The 20,819-nt window shown below is 49.2% G+C and overlaps 1 protein-coding gene across 3 annotated transcripts in view; it reads left to right on the top strand.

Moving 5' to 3' along the window:
- Nucleotides 1-510: 510 nt before the first annotated feature.
- NECAB2 (N-terminal EF-hand calcium binding protein 2) overlaps nt 511-20,819 on the top strand; it is a 92,766-nt gene continuing 72,457 nt past the window's right edge. For 2 of the 3 annotated variants that reach the window (XM_075433719.1, XM_075433718.1), the window contains exons 1-2: nt 511-690; nt 9,700-9,724. In XM_075433719.1, coding sequence (XP_075289834.1) covers nt 517-690; nt 9,700-9,724 — 199 coding nt within the window. In that variant the 5' untranslated portion in view covers nt 511-516. The remainder of the gene's footprint in view (nt 691-9,699; nt 9,725-20,819) is intronic. The other variant, XM_075433720.1, reaches the window with a different exon arrangement.

Raw genomic sequence — 20,819 nt, 5'->3', positions numbered from 1 at the left:
GACTCCCCCACTGCCCTGGGCAGCCTGGGCCAACACCTGACCACTCTTTCAGGAAAGAAATTTTTCCTTATATCCAGTCTGAACCTCCCCTGGCACAACTTGAGGCCATTATGAGCCGGAATTGCTGGCTCTTCATCACGTGGGGGCTTTTTGGAGTAGGGGTAGGGGGCCGGGGGCAGGTTTGGTTTCCTAGCAAGAAATTCGCTCTCTGCTGCCCTTCCAAAGAGCCTCTAAAATCTAGGGGGGGGGGGGGGGGGGTGGTACGGAGGCTGCAGAGGGGAGAGGACACGCCACGGGAATGCTGTTTTTTAGGTAGAAAAATGCCTAAAAGGATGTTTTGCCTCCCCCAGAATCCCCACCCACCCCCTTACTTGTAGGGCAGGAGCCCCCCGTGTCCCGTCCCTGCCCGCTGCCCGCCGTGTGGCGGTGGGAGGAGGAGGGGAGGGGGAGAAGGAGGAGGAGGAGGAGGAGGAGGAGGAGGAGGGGGGTGTCCCTGGCATGAGGCCGGGCTGAGCGATGTGCGAGCAGGCGGCGCGGTACTGCCGGGCCGGCGTGCAGAGGCTGCTGCGCAAGGGGCCGCCGGCGCTGGACGGGCTGCTGCGCTGGGCCGGCGGCAGGATGGGCGACAAGGGCCAGCCGCTCCCCCCGGGGCCCGCCGCGCAGAGGAAGGGCACCGCCGTCATCCTCGACGTGAGTCCGGGGTCCCCCCGCCGCCCCCCAGCTCCTCCATCTCTCCCTGCATCCCTCCCGCCCCCGGCCCGGGGTCACCCCGCCGGGAGCGGCTGGGGACGGGGGGGACGCCGGGTCCCGCGATCCCCGGCCGGGTGGGCGCGGGGGTGCAGTCGCGGTCCTGCACCCCTTTGTCCCCGTCCTGCACCCATCCGGCCAGCTCGGGATCCCCGTTATCCCCCGGGTTCTGCATCTCCCGGACCGGCCGGGCAAGAGGCTGCACCCCAGATCCCCTGTCCCCTTTCCCGGCTCCTGCACCCCCTTCCCGGACCCTGCACCCCGCGACCGGCTTGGCATCGGGGTCATACCTCGGGTCCTGCACTCCCCAGCCCGACTGGGGATCGGGTGCAGCCCATGTCCTGCATCTCCTGGGCTGGCTGGGTGCTGGGGTGAAGCCCAGCTCCCGCACCCCCCTTTTCCAGGTCCCGCACCCCCTTTTCCAGCTCCTCCTGCTCCCCTGGGCTGGCTGAGCGTGAGGTTGCAGCCCGGGTCCCACATCCCTTTGCCCTGCGCACCCTGGGACGGTTGGGAACAAGGCGCACCTTGGTCCCGCATCTCCCAGGCCGGCAGGGCGCGGGGGTGCAGCCTGGATCCTGCACCCCTGGGCTTGCTGGGCGTTGGGGGTGCACCCCAGGTCCTGCATTCCCGGGACCAGCTGGGAAGAGGATGCGCTCTAGGTCTTTAATCCCGGTATTAGCTTGAGCAGACAGAGGTGCGGGACTCCAGGTCCTGCAAACCCTCCGGTCTCGCACCATGGGTCGCCCCAGGGTGGCCGGGCATAGGGGTGCCCCCGCGTCCTGGAGCCCAGTCCCAGCAGGGCAGCAGCGGTGGGGGTCTGCGTGGGGTGGTCCTGGGTGCCTGGGACCCGGGTTGGGGGAGCAGGCGGGGGTGTGCTGAGCACGTTGGCTGGGGTATTTATAGACTTCCTGATTAGGGAGCTAAACGAGGCTATTTGCTCTGAAATGAATTGGGAGAATATCGTGGAATCAACCGGAGTGCAAACAGTGTAATTACAGAGTCTTTCTGCAGCATCTGGTAATTAAACACATAGATCCTCAGCTTTGCTATCTCCTAGCTTTAAAAAAACATAGTGAACTCAAAAATAAGTTAACTGAGGCATTATCTGTAGTAAAGGATAACTCACTCCATCCTCCTCGGAGTTAGGCAGGAGTCGCTCTTCCAGGCGAGCCCTTGCATTTTCTAAATAACTTGCTCAATCTTCTGCCACGTCCCTGGTGGGCATCGGCGTGGGCTGGCGAGTCCGAAACTCATTACAGCACCCTGGGCTGATGAGCGTGTGGGTTCCCTGAACGAAGCAGTATGACGGTGTACGCCGAGCTGCCGAGCGCAGCTCGCAGAGCAGGGCGCTGGCTGGGTGGGATTCACCCACCGCTGGGTGAACTGGGCCGGTGGGTGGGCAGCTGAGGGCTGTGGGAAATGCTGCTTTGCGGGCAAACTGAAAGGACAAAGGCAACTAGTACCCTTCTGTCTTTTCACTTCACTTCTTTGGGGTTTTTTCGTTGCTTTTTTTTTTACCTGCCCTGAAATTATGAAAATTTTACAATAATCTGGACTTCAGAGCATAAATGCACTTTTGAAGCAACGTTAAGTTTATACAAGAGGTTCTTGAGTTAGGACTGGTTTTCTACCAAAACGGTATCTTATTTGTTCAACTCTACCATCTTTAAATAGAATATTTTTTTCCCACTTTGAGGTTTGAGCTCAGAAAATGAGCCGTGAACTTTCAGAATGGCTCAACGGGTGGGAAATACAATAGAACCGGGTGTGCAGCTCCAGATCCTTTTTCCCTTTCACAATGGCCCTGGGAGCTCTTTCTCACCTGCTGAAAGTAGAAATGGATGCTGGAAACATAAGGTTTGAGGGTTTGGGGATTTTTTTGCTCATCCTTTAGAACTTGCTTCCCTCCCTTTCCTCCAGTGACAGTAGCAACGTCAGCTGAAGCGGTGGCTGTTCAAATGAGACCCCCCCGCTCTTCATACACAGAATTTAAATGTGGGAAGACGCGTTTAGGTTAATTTTCACCCCTGAGTGGGAAAGCAACAAGGATCCCACTGAACCCTCAGAAATGAGAGCGTGTTTTCCAACAAACTCCTTCACGTTCTTGTGTTACGTGGACGTGCCGGGGAAGCAGCGAGTCCCCGCCGCACAGCAGCGTGGCTCCTCGGTGGGTGGTGATGAAGTAAGAGACCTGTAAGGTTTTATATTTAGCACACATGTCCTTCTGAGCTGGTGTGCTCCGTGGGAGTTCGCCGGGGGCTGGGGAAGGAGGGTTCAGCCTGGGTTTGGCTATGGATTAGGTGGGGTGGCTCTGACACTAATGGTACCTTAGTCACCTTTTCCTCGTGCTCTGTTCTGGCTTTCTTTTGTCTCGACTACCCCCGATGTGCTTGTTCTGACTCCTCCAGACCGTGAGGGTGGCCGGTGGGTCAGCGTGAAGCTGCCGATGCCCTTTCCACCAGGGAAGATAAACCGTGGTGTTATGGGGCAAAACAGGGCTGAGGAAGGACAAAATACAACCAGGGGGTTAGATGTCTTCTGCCGTCAACCTGGCTACTGGCACTTGGAGGATGAATTTTAACTTAGGGCTGTTTTCAGCATTTTTCCTTTTCCTTGTGTCCTTTTAGGGAAAGGATTGAATAACATTTACTAGTCCAACTCAAAATCGTACATTTCCAAGTGTAACAAGTAGCTAAAATTTCAGATTAACCAAACCCTGGTAACAAACTAATGAAGAAGATACGCAAGTCCTAAGCATTTCACAAAATAGGCAGCAAGTGGAACTAGGGAGCAACCAGTGCTGATCGGTGGTGGCAGCGGATCAAGCGGAGGTGATGCGTCACTCTGGGAATCTGGAAAACATCGGTTCGCGTTGAATGGTCGATTCTTGCAGCATCAGCCAAACCAGCACGCGGAGTCGGGGTTGAGCAGGCGGTCTGTACCCGTCCTGGGCTCACCTGCGGATTTTTGGCTCGGGGTGTTTGCTCTGTGGCTCTGGACCGCACACGACTGCTCCGTCTGCAAGAGCCACACGCTCAGGGCTGGCAGCGTGTGCGGGTTGCTGTAGACAGCTAGCATTTATCCACAGCTTGTGACGCGAGACTGTGGTGATGCTACGGTCTGTACCTGCCCTCTGGGCTGCTTGAAGATGCCCTCCAGAGGCTCTGAGCTTCTCTCTGCGCCCATGAGGATAAAACCCCTTTACTAAAAGGAAGCCGAAACTGTCACGGTGCTGCTCAAATCCACGTGTGGTGACAGTGGCATTTCCAGCCCAGAGCAAAGCTGCAAATGTCCCAAGGCCTATGAAAAGGAGAATACAGTGGGGGGGGGGGGGGGGGTAAGCCGATGTCAGGTGGTGCTTGCTGAGTGCGAATGAGCCCACTCGCAGCACAGAGCTGTGGTGGGTGGCTCCCGGGGCATGGGAAGTGTCTGGACGGGCATTGCTCTGTCTGGGAGTACTTCCGTGCTGACTTGCCGGTTGTCCTTGCTCATCTCTTCCTGCCTTTGTGTCGCTACCAAAAACCTGCGTCAACAGCAGGATAATGCACTCCGGTGAGTGCAAGACCTGGTCAGCCACAGCAGCTGCAGACAAAAGTGCCCCGTCTGGCTTACACCAGGGAAAGTCCATTGGAAGAGCTCATCTCCCGCTCGGTGCCTAAAATAAGGGTCAGCCTTGGGTGTGGGTAAGCATCCCTGTGACAGGAGCGGGGGCTCCGAGGGGCCGTGGCATCCCTGCCTCCTTTCTGGCTTTGCCAGTAGCGACTCAGTGCATTGCTTTTTGCTGTATTTTAAAAGCCCCTGAAGAAAGTGGTGCCATTCATTTCAGGTCAGATGAAGCTCTTTGATCTGCTCTGTCTTTTGCTGAGAACTAATTTTGACCCCTATCTTCCCCTTTCCTTCTTCAACAGGGTCAGAAAGATCATTTGAAATCCAGCTCTTCTGCTTCTGGCTCCTCTTGAACCCTCTCTTACATAGCCAAATCTGATTTACACCACTTCACCCCCAAGGGATGGAGTGAGGTGTTTGGATAGAAGATATAGATTTATATCATAGATTACTTGCATGTTTATAGATTTAGATTTATAATTTATACATCTTGGTTTGTGCCAAGGGTGCCTTTCCAAATGTAGATCCAAGAACTGGAACAGTTTTCCAGCTGTTTTATTAATGATGCAATTTCCAGTGCAGCCCTAACCAGCAAAGCTACGGCAGCCCCAGGAATCCCTTCGCAATCTCCTTCTGCTTTGACCCTTTTCCTTCTGCCTTTTTTTTTTTTTTTCTAAGGTTGATTCGCTCCCCTTCTTGTGTCCACTTTTAACTTCTCACTTCTCCCAGTGGAGTGAGAACACTGTAAAAACTCTGTTTTTCCTTCTTTCATCCTCCCTGTATGAATCCATGGCTTGAAATCGTCCCCTCGAGGCGTGCCGGCAGGGCATGGCTGGGCTCTTTGTGTTCGGGGATCGCTCACTGCAAGGCACGTAATTGCACAGAGCAGCTTATCCTTTCCATCCGATGGCTGCCAAGTGACAGATACAAAACGAGTTGTCGGTCTTGGCTGATGTCTGTCCACCTTGGTGTAGGCTGAGGGTTGAGTAGCTCGATGTCAGCCCCGTGGGGTGGCTGGGGCAGGCTGATGGGGAAGGGTGCAAGGGGAGAGGATTTTCCACTGCTGATGACGGTGGCAACGTTCTTCCATGGCTTTGTGAGTGAGTGCTTGAAATGGCGCTGCATCCAGGGCCGATGCTTACGGAAAAGTAACTTCTAGTGCCGCGAAGGTGGTAACATCAAATGCAACCCTTGCCTATCTCACGCAACTTTGACTTAGGACAGCTAGGTAAGGTCTAAGGAGAAGGAAAGAGAGAGAGGAGAGGCTAGGGCATGGCGCTAACTGATGTTCTCTTGGGCAGACAAAAAAAATCTGCTTCGGAGTGGGGAAAAATGCCACGAGACCTGGGGCTGCGTGCGTTCATCGTTGCTTTGGAGAGGGAGCCACTCCAGACAGGGCAATGTTTCCATACCCATGGCAGATTTCTTACCAAAACACCAAAATCCAACCTTTCTCCTGCGTGGGGGAAGGTGGTTAGCCAGATGATGTCTAATGATGTAGTCTTATGGGTCATCATTATTTTCTCACATTAGTACTGGAAAGAGCAACACAGAGAGGCCGTCGGAGAGGAAATGTCTACCAGTACCTCGGGTTAGAGAGCTGAAGGCCACACCTGATAGAAAACCTTGTCTCGGCTCCAAATGAGGTGTCAAGACTTGTAGGGAGAGGAACAGAAAGGAAGAGGAGGAATGTAGGAACACAGTGAACAGATGAACTGGATTTTCAGGTGTATCTGGGTATCTGGATGCTTTCTCATTCATAGGCTTTCCTCACTCGGGAGACTTAGATTTTGTTTGTCCTCGCTTCTGCACCAAGGCTATGATGGAAAACAAAATTTTAGCTCAATTACATTCCATTTTAAATCAACATCATACTAACCTGTGAAATAATAATAAACTCTACAAACCCTGCAGTAATTCTTAGGCTTGTTAGGAGAGTGCTTGTGTGAATTTAATAAAATTGCCAAGAAAACGTCCATTAAGTAGCCTCCAGCGTCGCACATTCTCGTTCAGGAGCTTTGAGAAGGCAGAGCTGAATGTTTAAATTTGAAACCATCAATTTTTTTCAAGTTTGTTATTACCACTGGCGTTTTAAATTGCTTACTTCTGCCAGCCAAATATCTATAGCAGCCATTGGAGAGTATAGGAAAAAATGTACATTTTAAAAAAAGCTATTGGAAATCTTGACAGAGGTTCCTTGCTCTAAAGAAAACAGAGTTTGTGTTTATCTAAACACCTGGTAAATGGGATAAGCATGCTGCAGACAGCAAACTACATGCATTGCCGGTGTAAATCCTATAAAACACGTTAATCTGGCATCCTGCGGGCTCACAGTCTGTGCTTCAGGAGACTTGTTTAATAGGTTTAGAGGGTAGCTGAGGGGAGAGATGATTGCTGTAGTACTTTTTGGACTGGATAATTTCTCATTTACCATCTGAAAGAGGCGTGTTGGCCTGTTGGTTGGAGAACTGGGGTCGATGGAGTGGAAAGGGCATCCCTGGTCAGGCTTTGCGGTGCTGCCAGCTCCTGTTTCGCGAAGCCCTCGGCTGCTGGGGACGGTCCCCGGCCAGGGTGGAGGCACAGGAAACCAATCGCTGCCAATGGCCTGGCAGGACGGGGCCTTTCTCCATCAATATTTCATCGCCTCCACTCTTGCTGACCTCCCAGGCTGCTGCCTTGGCTAGGTCTAAGCGACTTTGCTGCTGAGTGAGAGTGGCACCGATGGAGTTACTGCAGGCCTGCAGAGAGTGACGGTGGGGCAGGTCAGCTCTGCAGGCTCTACGCTGGAGATGGCACAGCATCCTTGCTCATATTCCCTGCCTCCTGGAGCTGGCTGGAGCTTTCCTTGCCCTGAGGTCCTTGGGAGCCTGGCACTGAGCTGCCCTCAGGGGTTTGTCCCGCTGGTCAGTAGGAGAGGTGTGAGGGGCTGTGGTTCCCTTCCATCACCAGATCTTACACCTTTCCCTTACCAAAAGCACACCACGTCCTTCCCCCATTGGAACAACGAATTCAAGACACTAATGGAGGGCATCTTCAGGTTGTGGTGGGACCCTTGTTTGCCGAGCTATAGTGTAAATCCTGGGTCTTCACAGAGATAGCATTTTTGGCAACGTTGCCAAGCTATCGCAGAGTAGATTATGTCTTTATCAGCCTCCTGGAGCTCATTCCAGTGTTCATACCTTGATGTGCTTCCTGCCTATGTTGGCAGATGATTTTATCTTAAATTGCTTTCCCTCCGAGAGTCCTGTTTTAACTTTTTGTGCGTGTGCAAATTTTAAGTGGTCCAGTTAAGTTGGAGGAATAAATCTTGCTCATTAGCAATAAAAACTAAAGAGCTTGGTCCTGTAGAATAAGCCTTGGTAAGTCACACAGCTGATGAGGTCTTCCGTCAACCAGTTCTTTAACAAATAGTTGTACTTTCTAGAAGTATACAGGGGAGATAAAGCCCTAAAAAGTTCATTTAGTGAAGCTGGATATAAATACTTCTGTTTCTTAAAATTTCTCCCATTTCTTAATCTTTTGTTTTCTGTTTTTCCTCTTGCTCTGAGAGTTCATTGCGAGGTTGGTGGCTTCACGGGGCAGGGTGCTGCAGATTGAGCCTTTCTCCCACTTTAAGCTATAGTTTACCTGCTATTTTTGCCTTCCTTTTTCCCCTCTGACAGCTGTGCTCAGTGGGGTGGCGATCTCCCACAGCACCTTAAAATAGAAATTGTGGCTTCTGTGTTACACTTGATGCAACATCTTTGTTTCAGAGCAGTGAGAACGGTAATAGAAGGATGTGGCGATGACACAAAAACCCCCGAAATAATCAGCATCTAGAAGGAAAAGTGTCTCATCTGGAGGTGGTCATGGGGAGTGAGGAGTTGGAGTGTCCAAGCCAGGAAAAGAGGAATATTTCATACTCTGGGCAGGGCATATTGGGCATGGCTGGGGGATGCGTGCCATGGGGCTGGCTGGGGTCCCACTTGTCCTGGCTGGTTTTAGTCTTCCCATAGACAAAAGCCGTGACTCTCTGGTCCTTCAAAACCCAAATTTAACCTTGGTGAAGTCCACAAGCACGGAGACAGGTAGCAGTTTCCCCCCTCAAATCTTCTAATTGTTCTGAAAAATGAAGGTTGGCTCGAGAAGTAAGCAGCTTTGGAGCTGTCACAAGCTGTAATCTTTGTAGGGTTTTTATGACCCTCTCTTGAAGCTGGGACTTGGTGACTCCCACCATTTGGTTTGGCTTAAGCAGAGGATGTTTGCCTCTGCTGAAGCATGACAGGAAGCCCAGCAGCCTAGGAAGAACTTTGCCCTGTGCAGCCTAGGAAGAACTTTGGGCAAAAGAATTATTAGTGTTCCTTGATTAAGAGGTGACTTAAATAGCACATTCTGCAATTCAGTTTCTCTCTTGGGTTTCTTGTTTTGTGCAGCAGTTTCTTTTCTGATTTTTTTTTTTTTAATGATGTAGTGACCCAGAAAATAGGAGATTCCATTCTGTGGCTGACTCTGATCTGTCCTGCTGGTGCTTTTATTCCCTCTGCAGGGAAATTGCTTTGTACAGCCCAAATCTCTGCTATTGGTCAAATTAACAGGGTCAGCTCTGAAGAGATGATGATAACGTTTTCCATTTTCTGCCCAGTTCACGAGCATGTTAATTTTTTTGTAATTTATAGCCAAACCTGTGCTAGCAGCTATTTTTTGGCAGGAACCTAGAAGAGGCTTTTGCTATTATTTGCGTTGTCTCAGGGGACTATTCCAAAGATGAGACTAGTTAGAAAAATGACAGCTGTTTCAGCTGTCTTTCTCCCTGGCAAATTCTACTGTACTACAGATTATTGCAATTTTTTCTTCTAAAAGGGCTATCTGATTCCTCTCTGTGGGCTGTTTCTCCACACTGTAGTTTTAAGTTTAAATATAATCTCCTTCCCCCGCAGGAGACTTGCTTAAAAAAATAAAAAATGTAAATAACTTGTTTCAGAAGCTCAGAACTGTGAAACTTGGTTTAAGAGATATTATTGATGTTAGAGAAATTGGCTGGGCTTGCTGCAAGGTTGTTGTAATTTTTTTTAATGATTTTGTTTTTTCTTTTTCCTGGTATTAGATCTGTGGTTTTGGCTTTCTTCTCTGTGGGAGATAGAACTGGAGCTAGAACTGCTGGAAGCATTCTGTGTTGTCTTTGTTTTGCTAGTTCGCTCCTTTTCCACCAGTTAGTCCCAAGCCAAGCTTACTGACACTGTCCCCTGGAGGTGGGCGTCCACTGTGCGCGGGGCTGAAAGCGGTCCTGGTGGCCAGGGCTTCACCCTTTCAAGCAGCTCAACGTAGTAACAAGGTTTCTCTCTCTCTCTCTCTTTTTTTCAATTCTAGATTTTCAGAAGAGCTGACAAAAATGGTAAGTCTGTGCATTGATATTTCACACTTCTTGACTGAACTTTTGTCGGTATTACCGTCTTTCCTGATAGTAACATCTAACTGTTTAAATGTCCTTCTGTGTCCTGGGTCTGATGCGGATATGGTATAAGTTCGGGAAGTGTAAGTTTTCTTTGGCTGCGATATTCTTAGAAATCTGACACTGACACTAGTGTACAAGTCAGCATGAGGAGATCCACCAGGCTTGGGGCAATGTCACAAAAAAGGAGACCAAAAAAAAAACTGCAGTGAAGTGATAAGTGAGGATCCACCTCCTGGTAATCTTGGATCGGCTTTGCAAACAGACCTGATCTGTGCGTATTAGCCCGGTTCCTGCAGGCCTGGGCACACGTGTCGAGGAGCAACGTGTATTGATGCGTGTTTTCAGTCTGCACCTGCAGAAAGCTGAACAACCTCGCTGAAGCCTAGCCTCTCCCTTAGATAGGGAATAACACGGAGAGGTCTTCATTAGATGACCTGGGAACCTGAAAGCTGTTCTGCTGGGAGACAGTGTGGTTATGGGAAAAAGTAGTGATGGAGTCCAATCCCATTTGTTCCATCGCCAGATCCTTCTATTACCTTTCCCACTGCTTTGAAACAAAGACATTACATCAAGAGTCCAATCTCTCCACCCTGAAAAGCAATTTAATTTTAGCTCCTAGCTAAAATCCCAGGAGGTAGTCTCTATTGTTGTATAGCGAGAAAATTAAATATGCATCAAGCCAGAGTGTGTTTGCAGGAGGGGCGCGTGGGATGGCTGTGCAGAGGAACACAGGGGAGAGTTTGGGGGTTTTTCCCTACCAGATTTAAAAGAGAGATACCTGTTTTCTGCAAGAGCTCATATTTACGATCCCACAAGCCCCCAGCTTGGTATGTAGTACCAACTACATACATACCTACTACATACTAGTAAGTATGAGCCTACTGCCCCTAGGTAAGGCAGTGAAGGATGCTGTGCTGGCACAGAAGGAGTAAGTGCCCTGTCAACATGGGCGTTTGGTTACAACGACTGACACAGCAATAAGGCGCTGAAATTTGTTGCGTGGATAAGCTGAGTGGTTGTGGGGTGGGAGAGGAGAGCTGGGGGGCTGGCATGGGGGGAGAGCACTCCGAGTGCCGCTTACAGGGAAAAATGAATTTGTGCTCTCGACGCCCAGGCTGTCGGATTTCACAGCCTCCTGAGCACTTAATTGTTGCCTAATTGGAGACCTGGAGGTTTTGTCTGATGAAGGATGAGCTGCTGCCTGCTTGCTTTCTGCGTGCTGGCGTGCCTGGTCCCCTGGAGCCGAGCGCCACGGTTGCCAGCTTGTAATGAAACCTTACCTGCCACTTGCTCTCCATTGAGAGAAGTCTGGTAAGGTTTTCGGACTATAATTGTCAATGTCTTTATTACATGCAAATACCGGGCTAAAATCTGCGCTTAGATATTCCCATCTCAGTTTGAAGTTAAAAAATGCCACTCCAGACTCTGACCTGTGAAGCTGTTCCTTGCTAAGCCCGTGTTTAGCCTCTCTCCTCCCAGTTTCCAGGACAGCCTCTGTGTAGGGCAGCTGAAATCAAAAGCAGTGATTTATCTTTTCAGTAACAAATGTTACTCTGCTGAACAAAGCTTGAAAAGATGCACTTCAACACACTGGTCTTGGTATAGCTATTTCCAGTGACTGCTTCTCGAGCTCTGCCAAATGATGCTGCACTTTTGTTTTAGTCTCAGTTAAATTTATAACCTCTGCCATGGGGCTGGAGAGTTGAAACTGAAAGTACAAAATCTTGCCCTCGCCATTGTGCCAATCTTAAGGCTTTCCTAGGGTGGGTGAGTAAAGCAGCTTAGAAGTTGCTCTTGAAGCTTTGGTATTCCCTGCTCACTCCAACATGATAGAAAGAGCTGCTGCCTGCTGGGGCAGTTGGACACGTCTTTCCAACCCAGCCAAGAGGGCAAAGCTGTGATTTTGGTGGTTTTGCCATGTGATAAGGTCACGGGGGTTCAATATTAACGCAGCTCTCGCCACAGGGACAGCTCTTGGTGTATTTGGTAGGTGTCAGCAGTAAGCCATCAATCTGTGTTTTGTGATGTGGGTGATAACTTGGGAAAATGATGAGCCTTTGGGATCTGCTTGGTCTGCTCTGGTGATGGGCCTCTGAGAAGAAAGATGTATCTTTGGAAACCTGGTGACTTGTGCTGACCAGTTTCCTCACTGTTATTGAAACCCATCCAAAGCTCCTGGTTTTGCAACCTTATACTCTTACTAATGATGGGCAAACACTCCTTCAGTGTTTTACAACAAAAAGCCAAACAAGGTGTTTCCATCAGCACGAGCAAACCTGTTGTTTTTACCTCTGCCCCTCATCCTGGGGAAAATCTGTCCAGCTTCTCCATGGTCTTCTCCCTGGATGTTGCTCCCTTTGTAAGGTTTTGAGCAAGTGATTCATGTGGATAGCAGGTTAGATCACCCCACTGCATGGGGAAAGGAGGAGAGCGAGCCATTCAGGCACAGCCTGACACTTCGAGCATTTTCTTGTCCTGTTCCTTGCACTAGAGGGAGCTTGCATTTGAGCAAAGCAACAGAGATTAATACCCCGGAGCTGACCTCGGGTGTCTGTCACCCGCCCTGGGCACTTCTCCATGGTGAGCTCCTGTCCTGTCCAGCAGACATGTCCTCTGGGGACCAGGTACCCTGTAACATAATGCCTGTGGGGAGCGTCGCTCATGGACGAGCAGTCTCTTTGCTTGGCCGTGCTGTGCAGACATAAAAAGATATTCACCCCTTCGCAGATATTCCCCTGGATGCTGTTTGTCTGAACACCTTTATTCCATGTTAGCCAGTAATATCCCAATTTAAAACTCAAACTGGGATACTTGCACAGATCAGAATTACTGGAACTGCTCTTGTCTAGGTCAAAAAATGTTAAAATGAGTGTGGATTGCCAGTGACATGCCTGCCACCCAGCAGCTGTTAATGCGTTGGGTGTAAAGGCGATGGGCTGATGTGTCGGGACCTGTAAGCAGCTTGGGGGGTTATGAATAGGCACCAGCAGGACAATCCCTATCCCTGTGTCTGGTGGTTAATTTGGTGGTTCATTGTCAGTGTTGGGCAGGAATTTTGAACTGCTGTGGGTGAGAGCCACCACTGCTGGGGTGCACCCAGCACTGGGCTTAGAGGGGGGCAAGGAGGGCAATGCCTCTGAGCATAGGCAGCAAAGGTGCCCCCAGCCCTGGCGAGGCTGCTGGCTGCTGTTGGTGTTCTGAACTTTGTCCTGCCTCTTCCTAACCCTGGCTGGGCACCGCAGGTGCTGTAAATAGAGGCCAAATGGTCTCTGGAGGAAGTTGTCTCCATCTCTGCTTGGACTCTCATTGCTTGCTATGTGGGTGACCTACAATTACATTGTTTGGACAAGACGTGGCCTTCTCCATGGGACTACTGCTGCCAGGCACACAGGATCCTGCCTTTTCCTTTTCACAGCGCGGATGACAGGCTGTCCCCAAGTCTGGCCTTCAGTGGCAGCTCTGTCCCCAAGTCTGGCCTTCAGTGGCAGCTCTGTCCCCATGGTGGTTCCTGCAAGGTGAGGTGGCCGAGCACGTGTCTGCCTCGGTGTGGCTGCTTTCCAGTCCTGCTGAGCAGGGTTGTTTCTGTGATCCTGGGACTGGCTTCGTGAAGGACTGTATGTCCTGCAGTGCCTTTCCCTGCACTTCTCCCGGTGCTGCTTTTTTTTTTTTCTTGAGAGAATGTCTGCCAGTCGCGGTGGCCAGCTTCGCCAGCCGTTCATATTTGCTTAACTCTTGACAGCAGCGCTTGCCAGTCTTCATAATTAGCTCAGTAAGTTCCTCCGCAGCCTTCTGGGGTCATGGCTTCCCACAGCCGCCCCTCCAGCACCCTGCAGCCCCCAGCAGCTGCTGCAGGAGATGGGCAGGAGTATTTCCATTGGTACAGCCTCCCCGCAAACTGTGGCTCGGAAGTTTCCAGAGCCGGAGGAAATATCTTTGTATTTAATATACCTAGGGATGTCTCTTTCACAATTTTCTCTTTGACATCCTGGCCTTTAATTTATTGATTTGTTGAAATTTGGTCTCTTCGTGGCTTTACCTGGTACAGCTCCAAGGTACAGTGGAAGCATCAGCCTACCGCTTTCGTGTCTCGCCGCAGGGGGCCTGTGTGCCGTACACAGCCCTCCACTGAAAAATTAAAACCTTGCACTACTAGATGTTTGTCAGGATCCTGGGAAGGGGCCCCGAATCGTGGACAGGCTGCTGAAAACACAAGCTCACAGGTTCCCAAAATATTTCACTCTGTTAACAGGCTTCTGCTGTCTCCACACCTGCAAAGGTTCTTGTCTGGCAGGGACCTTGCTCTTTTTAATTAACCAGCTGAGACAAGTCATTATCCGGCGCTGTGTGCCAGTGGCATACGGGGGGAGAGAGCTCCCAGGGCAGGGAGCGCTGGCAGCTTTGCCCAGAACTGGCAACTCTGGCTTTCCTCGGCTGTGCTAAAGCCAATCAAGAGGAGCCATCCACAAAAGGGGGAAAAAATCTGAAGAAAACATCATCTCTTGCCTGCTAGTTTAACTAGAATATCTCATTTAACTTCTGCAGTCCAGAGATCAGCTGAGTAAAGGGTCACAAAGCAGGGATAGTAAGCTCAAGGAGTTGTCTCATTTAATGTGCTGCTTCCTGCTGTCAGGGTGTCATAAATTTGGAAACCTTTTCAGCATCTCGAGTTCCCCCCTGCCCCTCAGCCTGGCAAAAATGGCATCTATTGTGTTAATGCAACACGGCTGGCTCAGGCATGGTAACTATGGAGCCTGAATGTGTCAATTCCAGAGCTTCTCCCTCCTCCTCTTCCTTCCAAAACCCCTCGGCATCAATTGTTAATTCGTGTAAAATTGTATGTTCTTGGTGCAAGATGCTAAAGCACATTGTTGTTCCTGCTATATTCAGGTGCTTGTATCAAGGTGATTTGATCCAGTGCCTACATGTACTAAGAGACTGTTAATGAGGCAGCTTTTGCATGTTAAAAGACGCCTTGGTCTTCTGCCCTAGAGGAGTGAGTGTTTGTCTCTAACGGGAGTCAAGTCCCCAGCCTCTCCTATTCCTTGAAACATATAAATTCCTTGATATTATTATCAAAAATATCAAGCAGCTGAACTTGTAACTATCTGTATGATGAACTCAGCAAATGATCTGAATGGGACACCTTGAAATGGTGAGCACAGTGGAGGCAGCTGGGCAGGCTGGCAAATGGCCCGAAAAAAGGGAGAAGTGCTGGGGCATAACCTTCTGAGAGTGAAGAGCTCCGCTAGCTCTAGTCATGCTTTGCAGGGGCATGGCTGTTAGTCATTCAAAATAATCTTTCTCTCCTGTGTAGGAGTATTTTTCCTTTCTCTGCTAATAAATCCACCTACTGTCTTGTAATCCTCCTGGTCTCAGTAAACAATACTTAATGACTTAATTGGCATGTGGTAGGAAAAGGGAAGCATCTTGGTTTAGGCTGGTGAAGCAGAGCTGTCAATCACCTGAGTTATCTACAGTCTACTGTAATCCTCTCATTAGAAGGCTGCTAATCAATTAGAAGTTAAATAGCCCAGGATTCTCTTGGAAAGATTAAGAGGGTTTTATTTTGACTGAACAGCCTAATTGCTAACCGTTCATTATAGAAATGTTGCTTCCTGAAAACTGGAGTTTTATGATCTTGGAAATCTCCAGCCACTGCGACTACCGAACCCCGATGTCTTGAGTGCAACTGAACGTGAAGTGCACCCAGCTTTAGCCTTTTGGTTTAGTTTGGAGTTTCTGCCACAGTTATGAGATCTTGTTCACGGAAACGGCCGTTAGTCTGCCCCACCCGTGGGGCTGGCTTGCTTGCCACTGGGAGCTGAGTGATTTCTCTGGATCTCTGCCATGGTAGAGATGCAAAAGAAAAAGTGCCAAGAATTCTGTAGGTGGTTGTAAAGCACTTCCAGAAAATGGCAGGAGCAGCTGGCGGTGGTGCAATATTTCACTTGACAGTGACCAGGGATGGATGAGTATCGTGATTAAGTCAACTCAGCACCTTCCGATTGCTGCAGTCCTTGTGACCTCTGCACCAAGACCTGGCCCAAAAGGTTGCCCTTCCCCCTTATATTTATCAGATCTAGGGAAGGTGTGAATGGGAATGAAGCCATTCAATGCGTGCTGTCCTGGATAATTTCTGCTGTTACCAGAAATGAAATACAGCGAAGTGTGAACATGGATTAAACTCATTTCATTTATACATTTAACATAGATATCTGGAGTGCAAATGTTGAGAGGAGTTTTTGGTCTGCAGTTGATCTGGATGATCAGCTGAAGGCCTGTAGAGGACGTAGCAGAGTTAATAAAGGGAAAAAGGAAGCGCGGGTGCAGGAGTAGGTGTTTGGAAAGGGCTTCTTGGTTAAGAGCCATCAAGGGCGATGGAGTTGTGCCCATTCCTATTCCAGTAGGGTTTGTCCTTTAAGTAGCTGCACACAAGCATCTGTTAGTCACTTAGGGTCCCATTAAGGGAGATTTATGCTGTCATTCTTTGTAAGTAAAGGTCTGCACATCCCAGTGCTGCAAGTGCCTCATAGCAAATTGCCCTACAAACGGTGCGGGCACACATAGTGCTGCTCACAAGTAGGGAACATCAACACCTTTTGACATCGGCATTGTAAGAAACTGGCTAAGGAGTCCGGTTTGCTGGTGGTGGGACTGTGCCCTTGGGAGCAGAGCAAGCTCCTCCTCTCACGTAGAAGCCAGCAGCACTGCTCTGCCTGATGGCTTTGAGGCTGTAATGCCCCATGCCACCGCTGTCCCCTTGGTCTGTGGAGCTCACGAGCTTCAAAAGCTGGAAAAAAGAAGAAAAAGAGAAAAGTGAACAAAAAAAGCATCAGGCGCAGCTCTCAGCCCCGACTTGATACATTAAAGAACTGAGGCACGTCATAAGTGTTGCCGAAGTAGAAATTGGTTTTGTTAATCACCAGTACACAAATGAAGAGCCTGAGGCGTGTTCTTCCACGGCCTGGGTTTCTTGATTAAGGGATGGTGGTGGGAGAGCAGGGAAAGCCTTGCGCAGTCAGCAGAAGGAGAGGGCTGAACAAGTCCTGGTGTGGTGGGTCTCCAAAAGAGCGTGCGGGTGAAGCTCCCAGCAATTTCCAGCCCTTCCCAAGGGCTGCGTGTCTGTCCTCCATGTCTCGCTTGTAGACAGAGACTGTTTCTCTAAGGACTTTGGGGATCTGGGAAATATACAGGATTTTTGATGGTAATAGCTCTCAAAATCTCACCCACACTCTTCAGACCCCACGTGGAGGAATTTTTTTGATCTCCTCTAGTGAGCCCAAAACAGGAGGAAAGGGGTGTTTGTCGATGCATGTGCTTAGGGCCCAAATGCACAGCAACCAGACCCAGATCACTGTATAAACGTTTCTTTTTCCCCCTTTCGCTCTGAGAGTGCCCCTCACTGAGCTTGGCTTCTTAATACAAAAATCAGGGCAAAAAGCGGTGAAAATGGCTCTCCAGATCTGGCAATCTGGGTGTACAGGGAAATGCAGGAGAGAGGGAAGGAGAAAACTGGCCCTGGTGAGTATTTGGGCCAAAGACCCCATTGTTGGTGCTTGTTTTTGATGTGTTGTGTCCTTGTGGGCTCCTCGTCTGCGGGGCTGCAGGTTAGAGGAGGCACTTTAGGGTCAGGAAAATGGAATGGCGGTCCGAGCACAGCACTGCTGTCGTGACATGTGCCAAGCATCTTGTGTTGCTTGCTTGGTGTCCTGCCTGTGGTGGTTGCATCTTCGTCCTTTCCTTGTTTCAGAAACCCAAAAAGCTGTCACCATTCAGCTTGCTGGTCCATTTTTATGGTATCTGATTGCAGGGCAAAAAACTTTCATTCTGGAGGTGTTCTGAGCTTGAAAATAGCAGGCATCTATTATTAATTACCTTGTTAATTTACTGAAGCATTTTTAGAAGACTACTTCATTGAAATTTAGCATGGTAATGGCAGTAAGATGGTTTTTAAGACTCGAAGTTCTTATCTCCTCACCTTCCCCAATCAGTCTGAGGCCCTTTTGGAAAATACACTTGCATACATTCAACAGGACTTGAATGGTGGCAAGCAGCCGGGACTCCAACAATGTGGTACCCAAGGCATCGCAGAAGAAAAATGAAGACATCGTAGTTTTGGGTGCTTTTATCGGATCTTAAAACGATACCAGGATAGGGCTGTGATACCTCGATGTTACATATCAGATCAAAAAACCCCCAAACACCTAATAAGCCTCCTGTTGCACACACAACTTATTTCCACAGCCACAACTCTGCACCTGTGTTGAAATTACGCTTTTACTTTGAGCTTCCAGGAGCCTTGCAGCCCCTGCCGTAACGGACTACCACTCATCAAAAGCCACGTATCTTCCAGACCTGGGTAACTACCTTCTGCGTGGCTACTGCTTCTCAAGCACAGGGGAAACCTTGAGCTATTCATAGCTCTCTGGTGCATCCAAATTAAATCATTAGTTCTAAGTGAGCATATTTATAATTCTTGCGTAACGAAAACAGTATTAGCAGCCACCCACATATAAGTGGAAAAATGCAGTGATGAATCAGGTTTTCTAAGTATGGATAGCTCTGGCAGGTTCTTCCATGACCAGATGACCAGTCTAAATGTATTTATCTTTTTTAAAAAATAAATTAAAAAAAGATTTGCATTTAGATAGTCTAGATTTCATGTGACAAGCGGAAAGCACCTTGTAAAACTGTATAATAACATTTATTTGCCAGGAGGAAGTTTAGATCTGTTTGCAGTTATTTGAACTCCTGGATAATTTCCTGCCTCGCTCTATTGTATATTCAGTTCTCCTTCCATGTCCTTGCAAAGTTCACAGCACATGGTTTTGAAGAGATGACATCTGTTTAAATTGGGACATGCGGTTCCCAAAATAATAAACAACCCTATCAACCAGATGATGAAATTGGAGGTAATGTAGAAATTGTGAAAGGTGACTCTGCTCTGCAGATGGTCACTAGATGTGCCTGGCACTTCTGTCCACCCTTTAAACCTGTGAACTGAGTGTACTGAATCAGGGTTTGATTTTCATCCCTGACTGTCTTGAAAGGGCAATTCTCAGCAGCTTGTGCCCTTTCAGAGCTGCCTTTTGCTTTCAACAAAGATACGGAGGTATCTGGTGCAAACAGTGTGCAGCACAAGTGAAGAGCTGAGATTTTTTTAGGACTTGTTTTGCTTCTCGTTTCTCCTCTCAGTAGCAAATATATGTGAGAACCAAAGGTTTTTTGTTTGGGTTTTTTTACACTTGTTTTGACTGGGCCACCTTAATTCTGCAGAGTAGACTTTTTGAATAGGGTGTGTAGGGTTAAGACTGGTATCCTCATGTACTGCAGGCTGACAGTTATTCAGCAGTCTGGCACTAATCTGGGCCCACATGTGATTCACCTGGTGCAGGGCTTAAGCCAGACAAAGTTTCAGCTGGGCAAGGTTTGGATCCAGCCCAGAAACTCCCTCATGAACTCAAGCCAATGGTGTAGCCAGCGCATGAGCTTTAGTTTCCACAACAGAAACATCCAGATGCCACCTTTTTCTTCACAGCATCAATCTATCGCCCATCACTCTCTAAAATGGTTATTGCTGTCTTATTCCTAAAACTTGCTGACGTGTCAGTTGATATCTGATAGTTCAGGTGCCTACTGCTATTGTGCAGAATGCCCTTTCCTCATTATTCAAGCTACAAATTGCTGCAGTGTTGGTGGCCATCACCTGTGTCCTCATCCTTGTGCGGTAAAACCCGCAGCTTGGAATCACAAGCCAGGCTTAAAGAAGAAATTAAAAAATCAGTGTCACGTAATATTTGGTCTTCTTCAGGTGTGCTTGCCAGCCTGTGGCACTTGCTGCCTTGTGACTGTAAAACCATATTTGCGTGTTGGTCCCCACCAGGGTTGTGCTGGCAGCTCCTTGCTGCCCTCTCTGCCCAGCACCTTCCCTTCTCATGGCTGCTGAGCCTTTTATTCCACCCTCTCTCAAAAACTCAGCTGCTGCACAAAACCCGTGGTGAGAACCAATAACCTCTGTAACCCTCAAGGTTTCCTGGCATTTCTGCGCTGACGGTAGATGGATCTGAACCTCAAAGACAGTCAGATACCTGAACACACAGCCTTTTGCAACTCCACGCTTTCTTCTTAGGCTACACCTCAGTCCATCAAAAACTCAGACGGTGCTGCTGACCGAAAGGGCTGTCTTCTGATGAGCGCTGTCTGAGCAGGGGTACCAGTCCTCTGGCCATTGCTGATCTCTGCTCTCTTCCCGATCTCGCTCGGAGGGGTCAGACATGGAGGAGCAGGCTAGATCAAAGCTTTTGCATTGCGCACCACCTACCAGTCTGCCCCGGTGCCTGGATTTCCAGCCTGACCCATCAATTGAGCCTTCTTGCTGCCTGTGTTGATGACTGTCAGAGGTTCAGGGTGGTCTGAGACCTGCCTGCCCACAGGCATCCTCCTGCGTTCATCAAACCTCTCACCCTCAGGAAACGTTTCCCCCTGCACTTAGCAATGCTGGTCTTGCAGAGCGAAGAAACATCCACGTTTGGGCTCCAACTAATTAATGCAATCATATTGCGTTGGGAAGTGGGGCACCCTAGCTGCCCTCAGCCTTTGAGGCGGGGTTTTGTGCATGTGTGGGATGGATCCGAAGTGTTTCTATAGGCAGTGCTCTTTTTCTGCCATGTCTGTCCTCTCGCGGGGCTCCTCCTTGCAATTCCTTCAGTACAGAGTTGGAGACGGACCGAGAGGCAAGGGGAGGGGACACTGAGCAGGGGTTGCTGCTTTAGCCTGGCAGTTTGAGGGCTGAACATCTGATCTGGAGGGCAGCGTTTGCAAACGCTCCCACTTTGCTTTGAAGCGTACCAATTAAGGTTTGACATACGACGTAGCCCCAAGAAGGTGGGGGTTCTTTTCTTCTTTTTCTCTCTGTGAGTTGGGAGAAGTGGGTTTGCTTCTGCAACCCTCATTAGAGACTTCAGGCTGGGCAGGAGTGAACAGAGTGTATTATGCTGACGGATTTAATGGCCGTGTCACAAGTTGTGGAGGGTGG

Source organism: Opisthocomus hoazin, chromosome 12 (assembly GCF_030867145.1).
Source record: "Opisthocomus hoazin isolate bOpiHoa1 chromosome 12, bOpiHoa1.hap1, whole genome shotgun sequence".
Taxonomy (NCBI): Eukaryota; Metazoa; Chordata; class Aves; order Opisthocomiformes; family Opisthocomidae; genus Opisthocomus; species Opisthocomus hoazin.
Note: the sequence above shows the minus strand (reverse complement) of the source record. Positions and strands in the feature narration are given on the sequence as shown.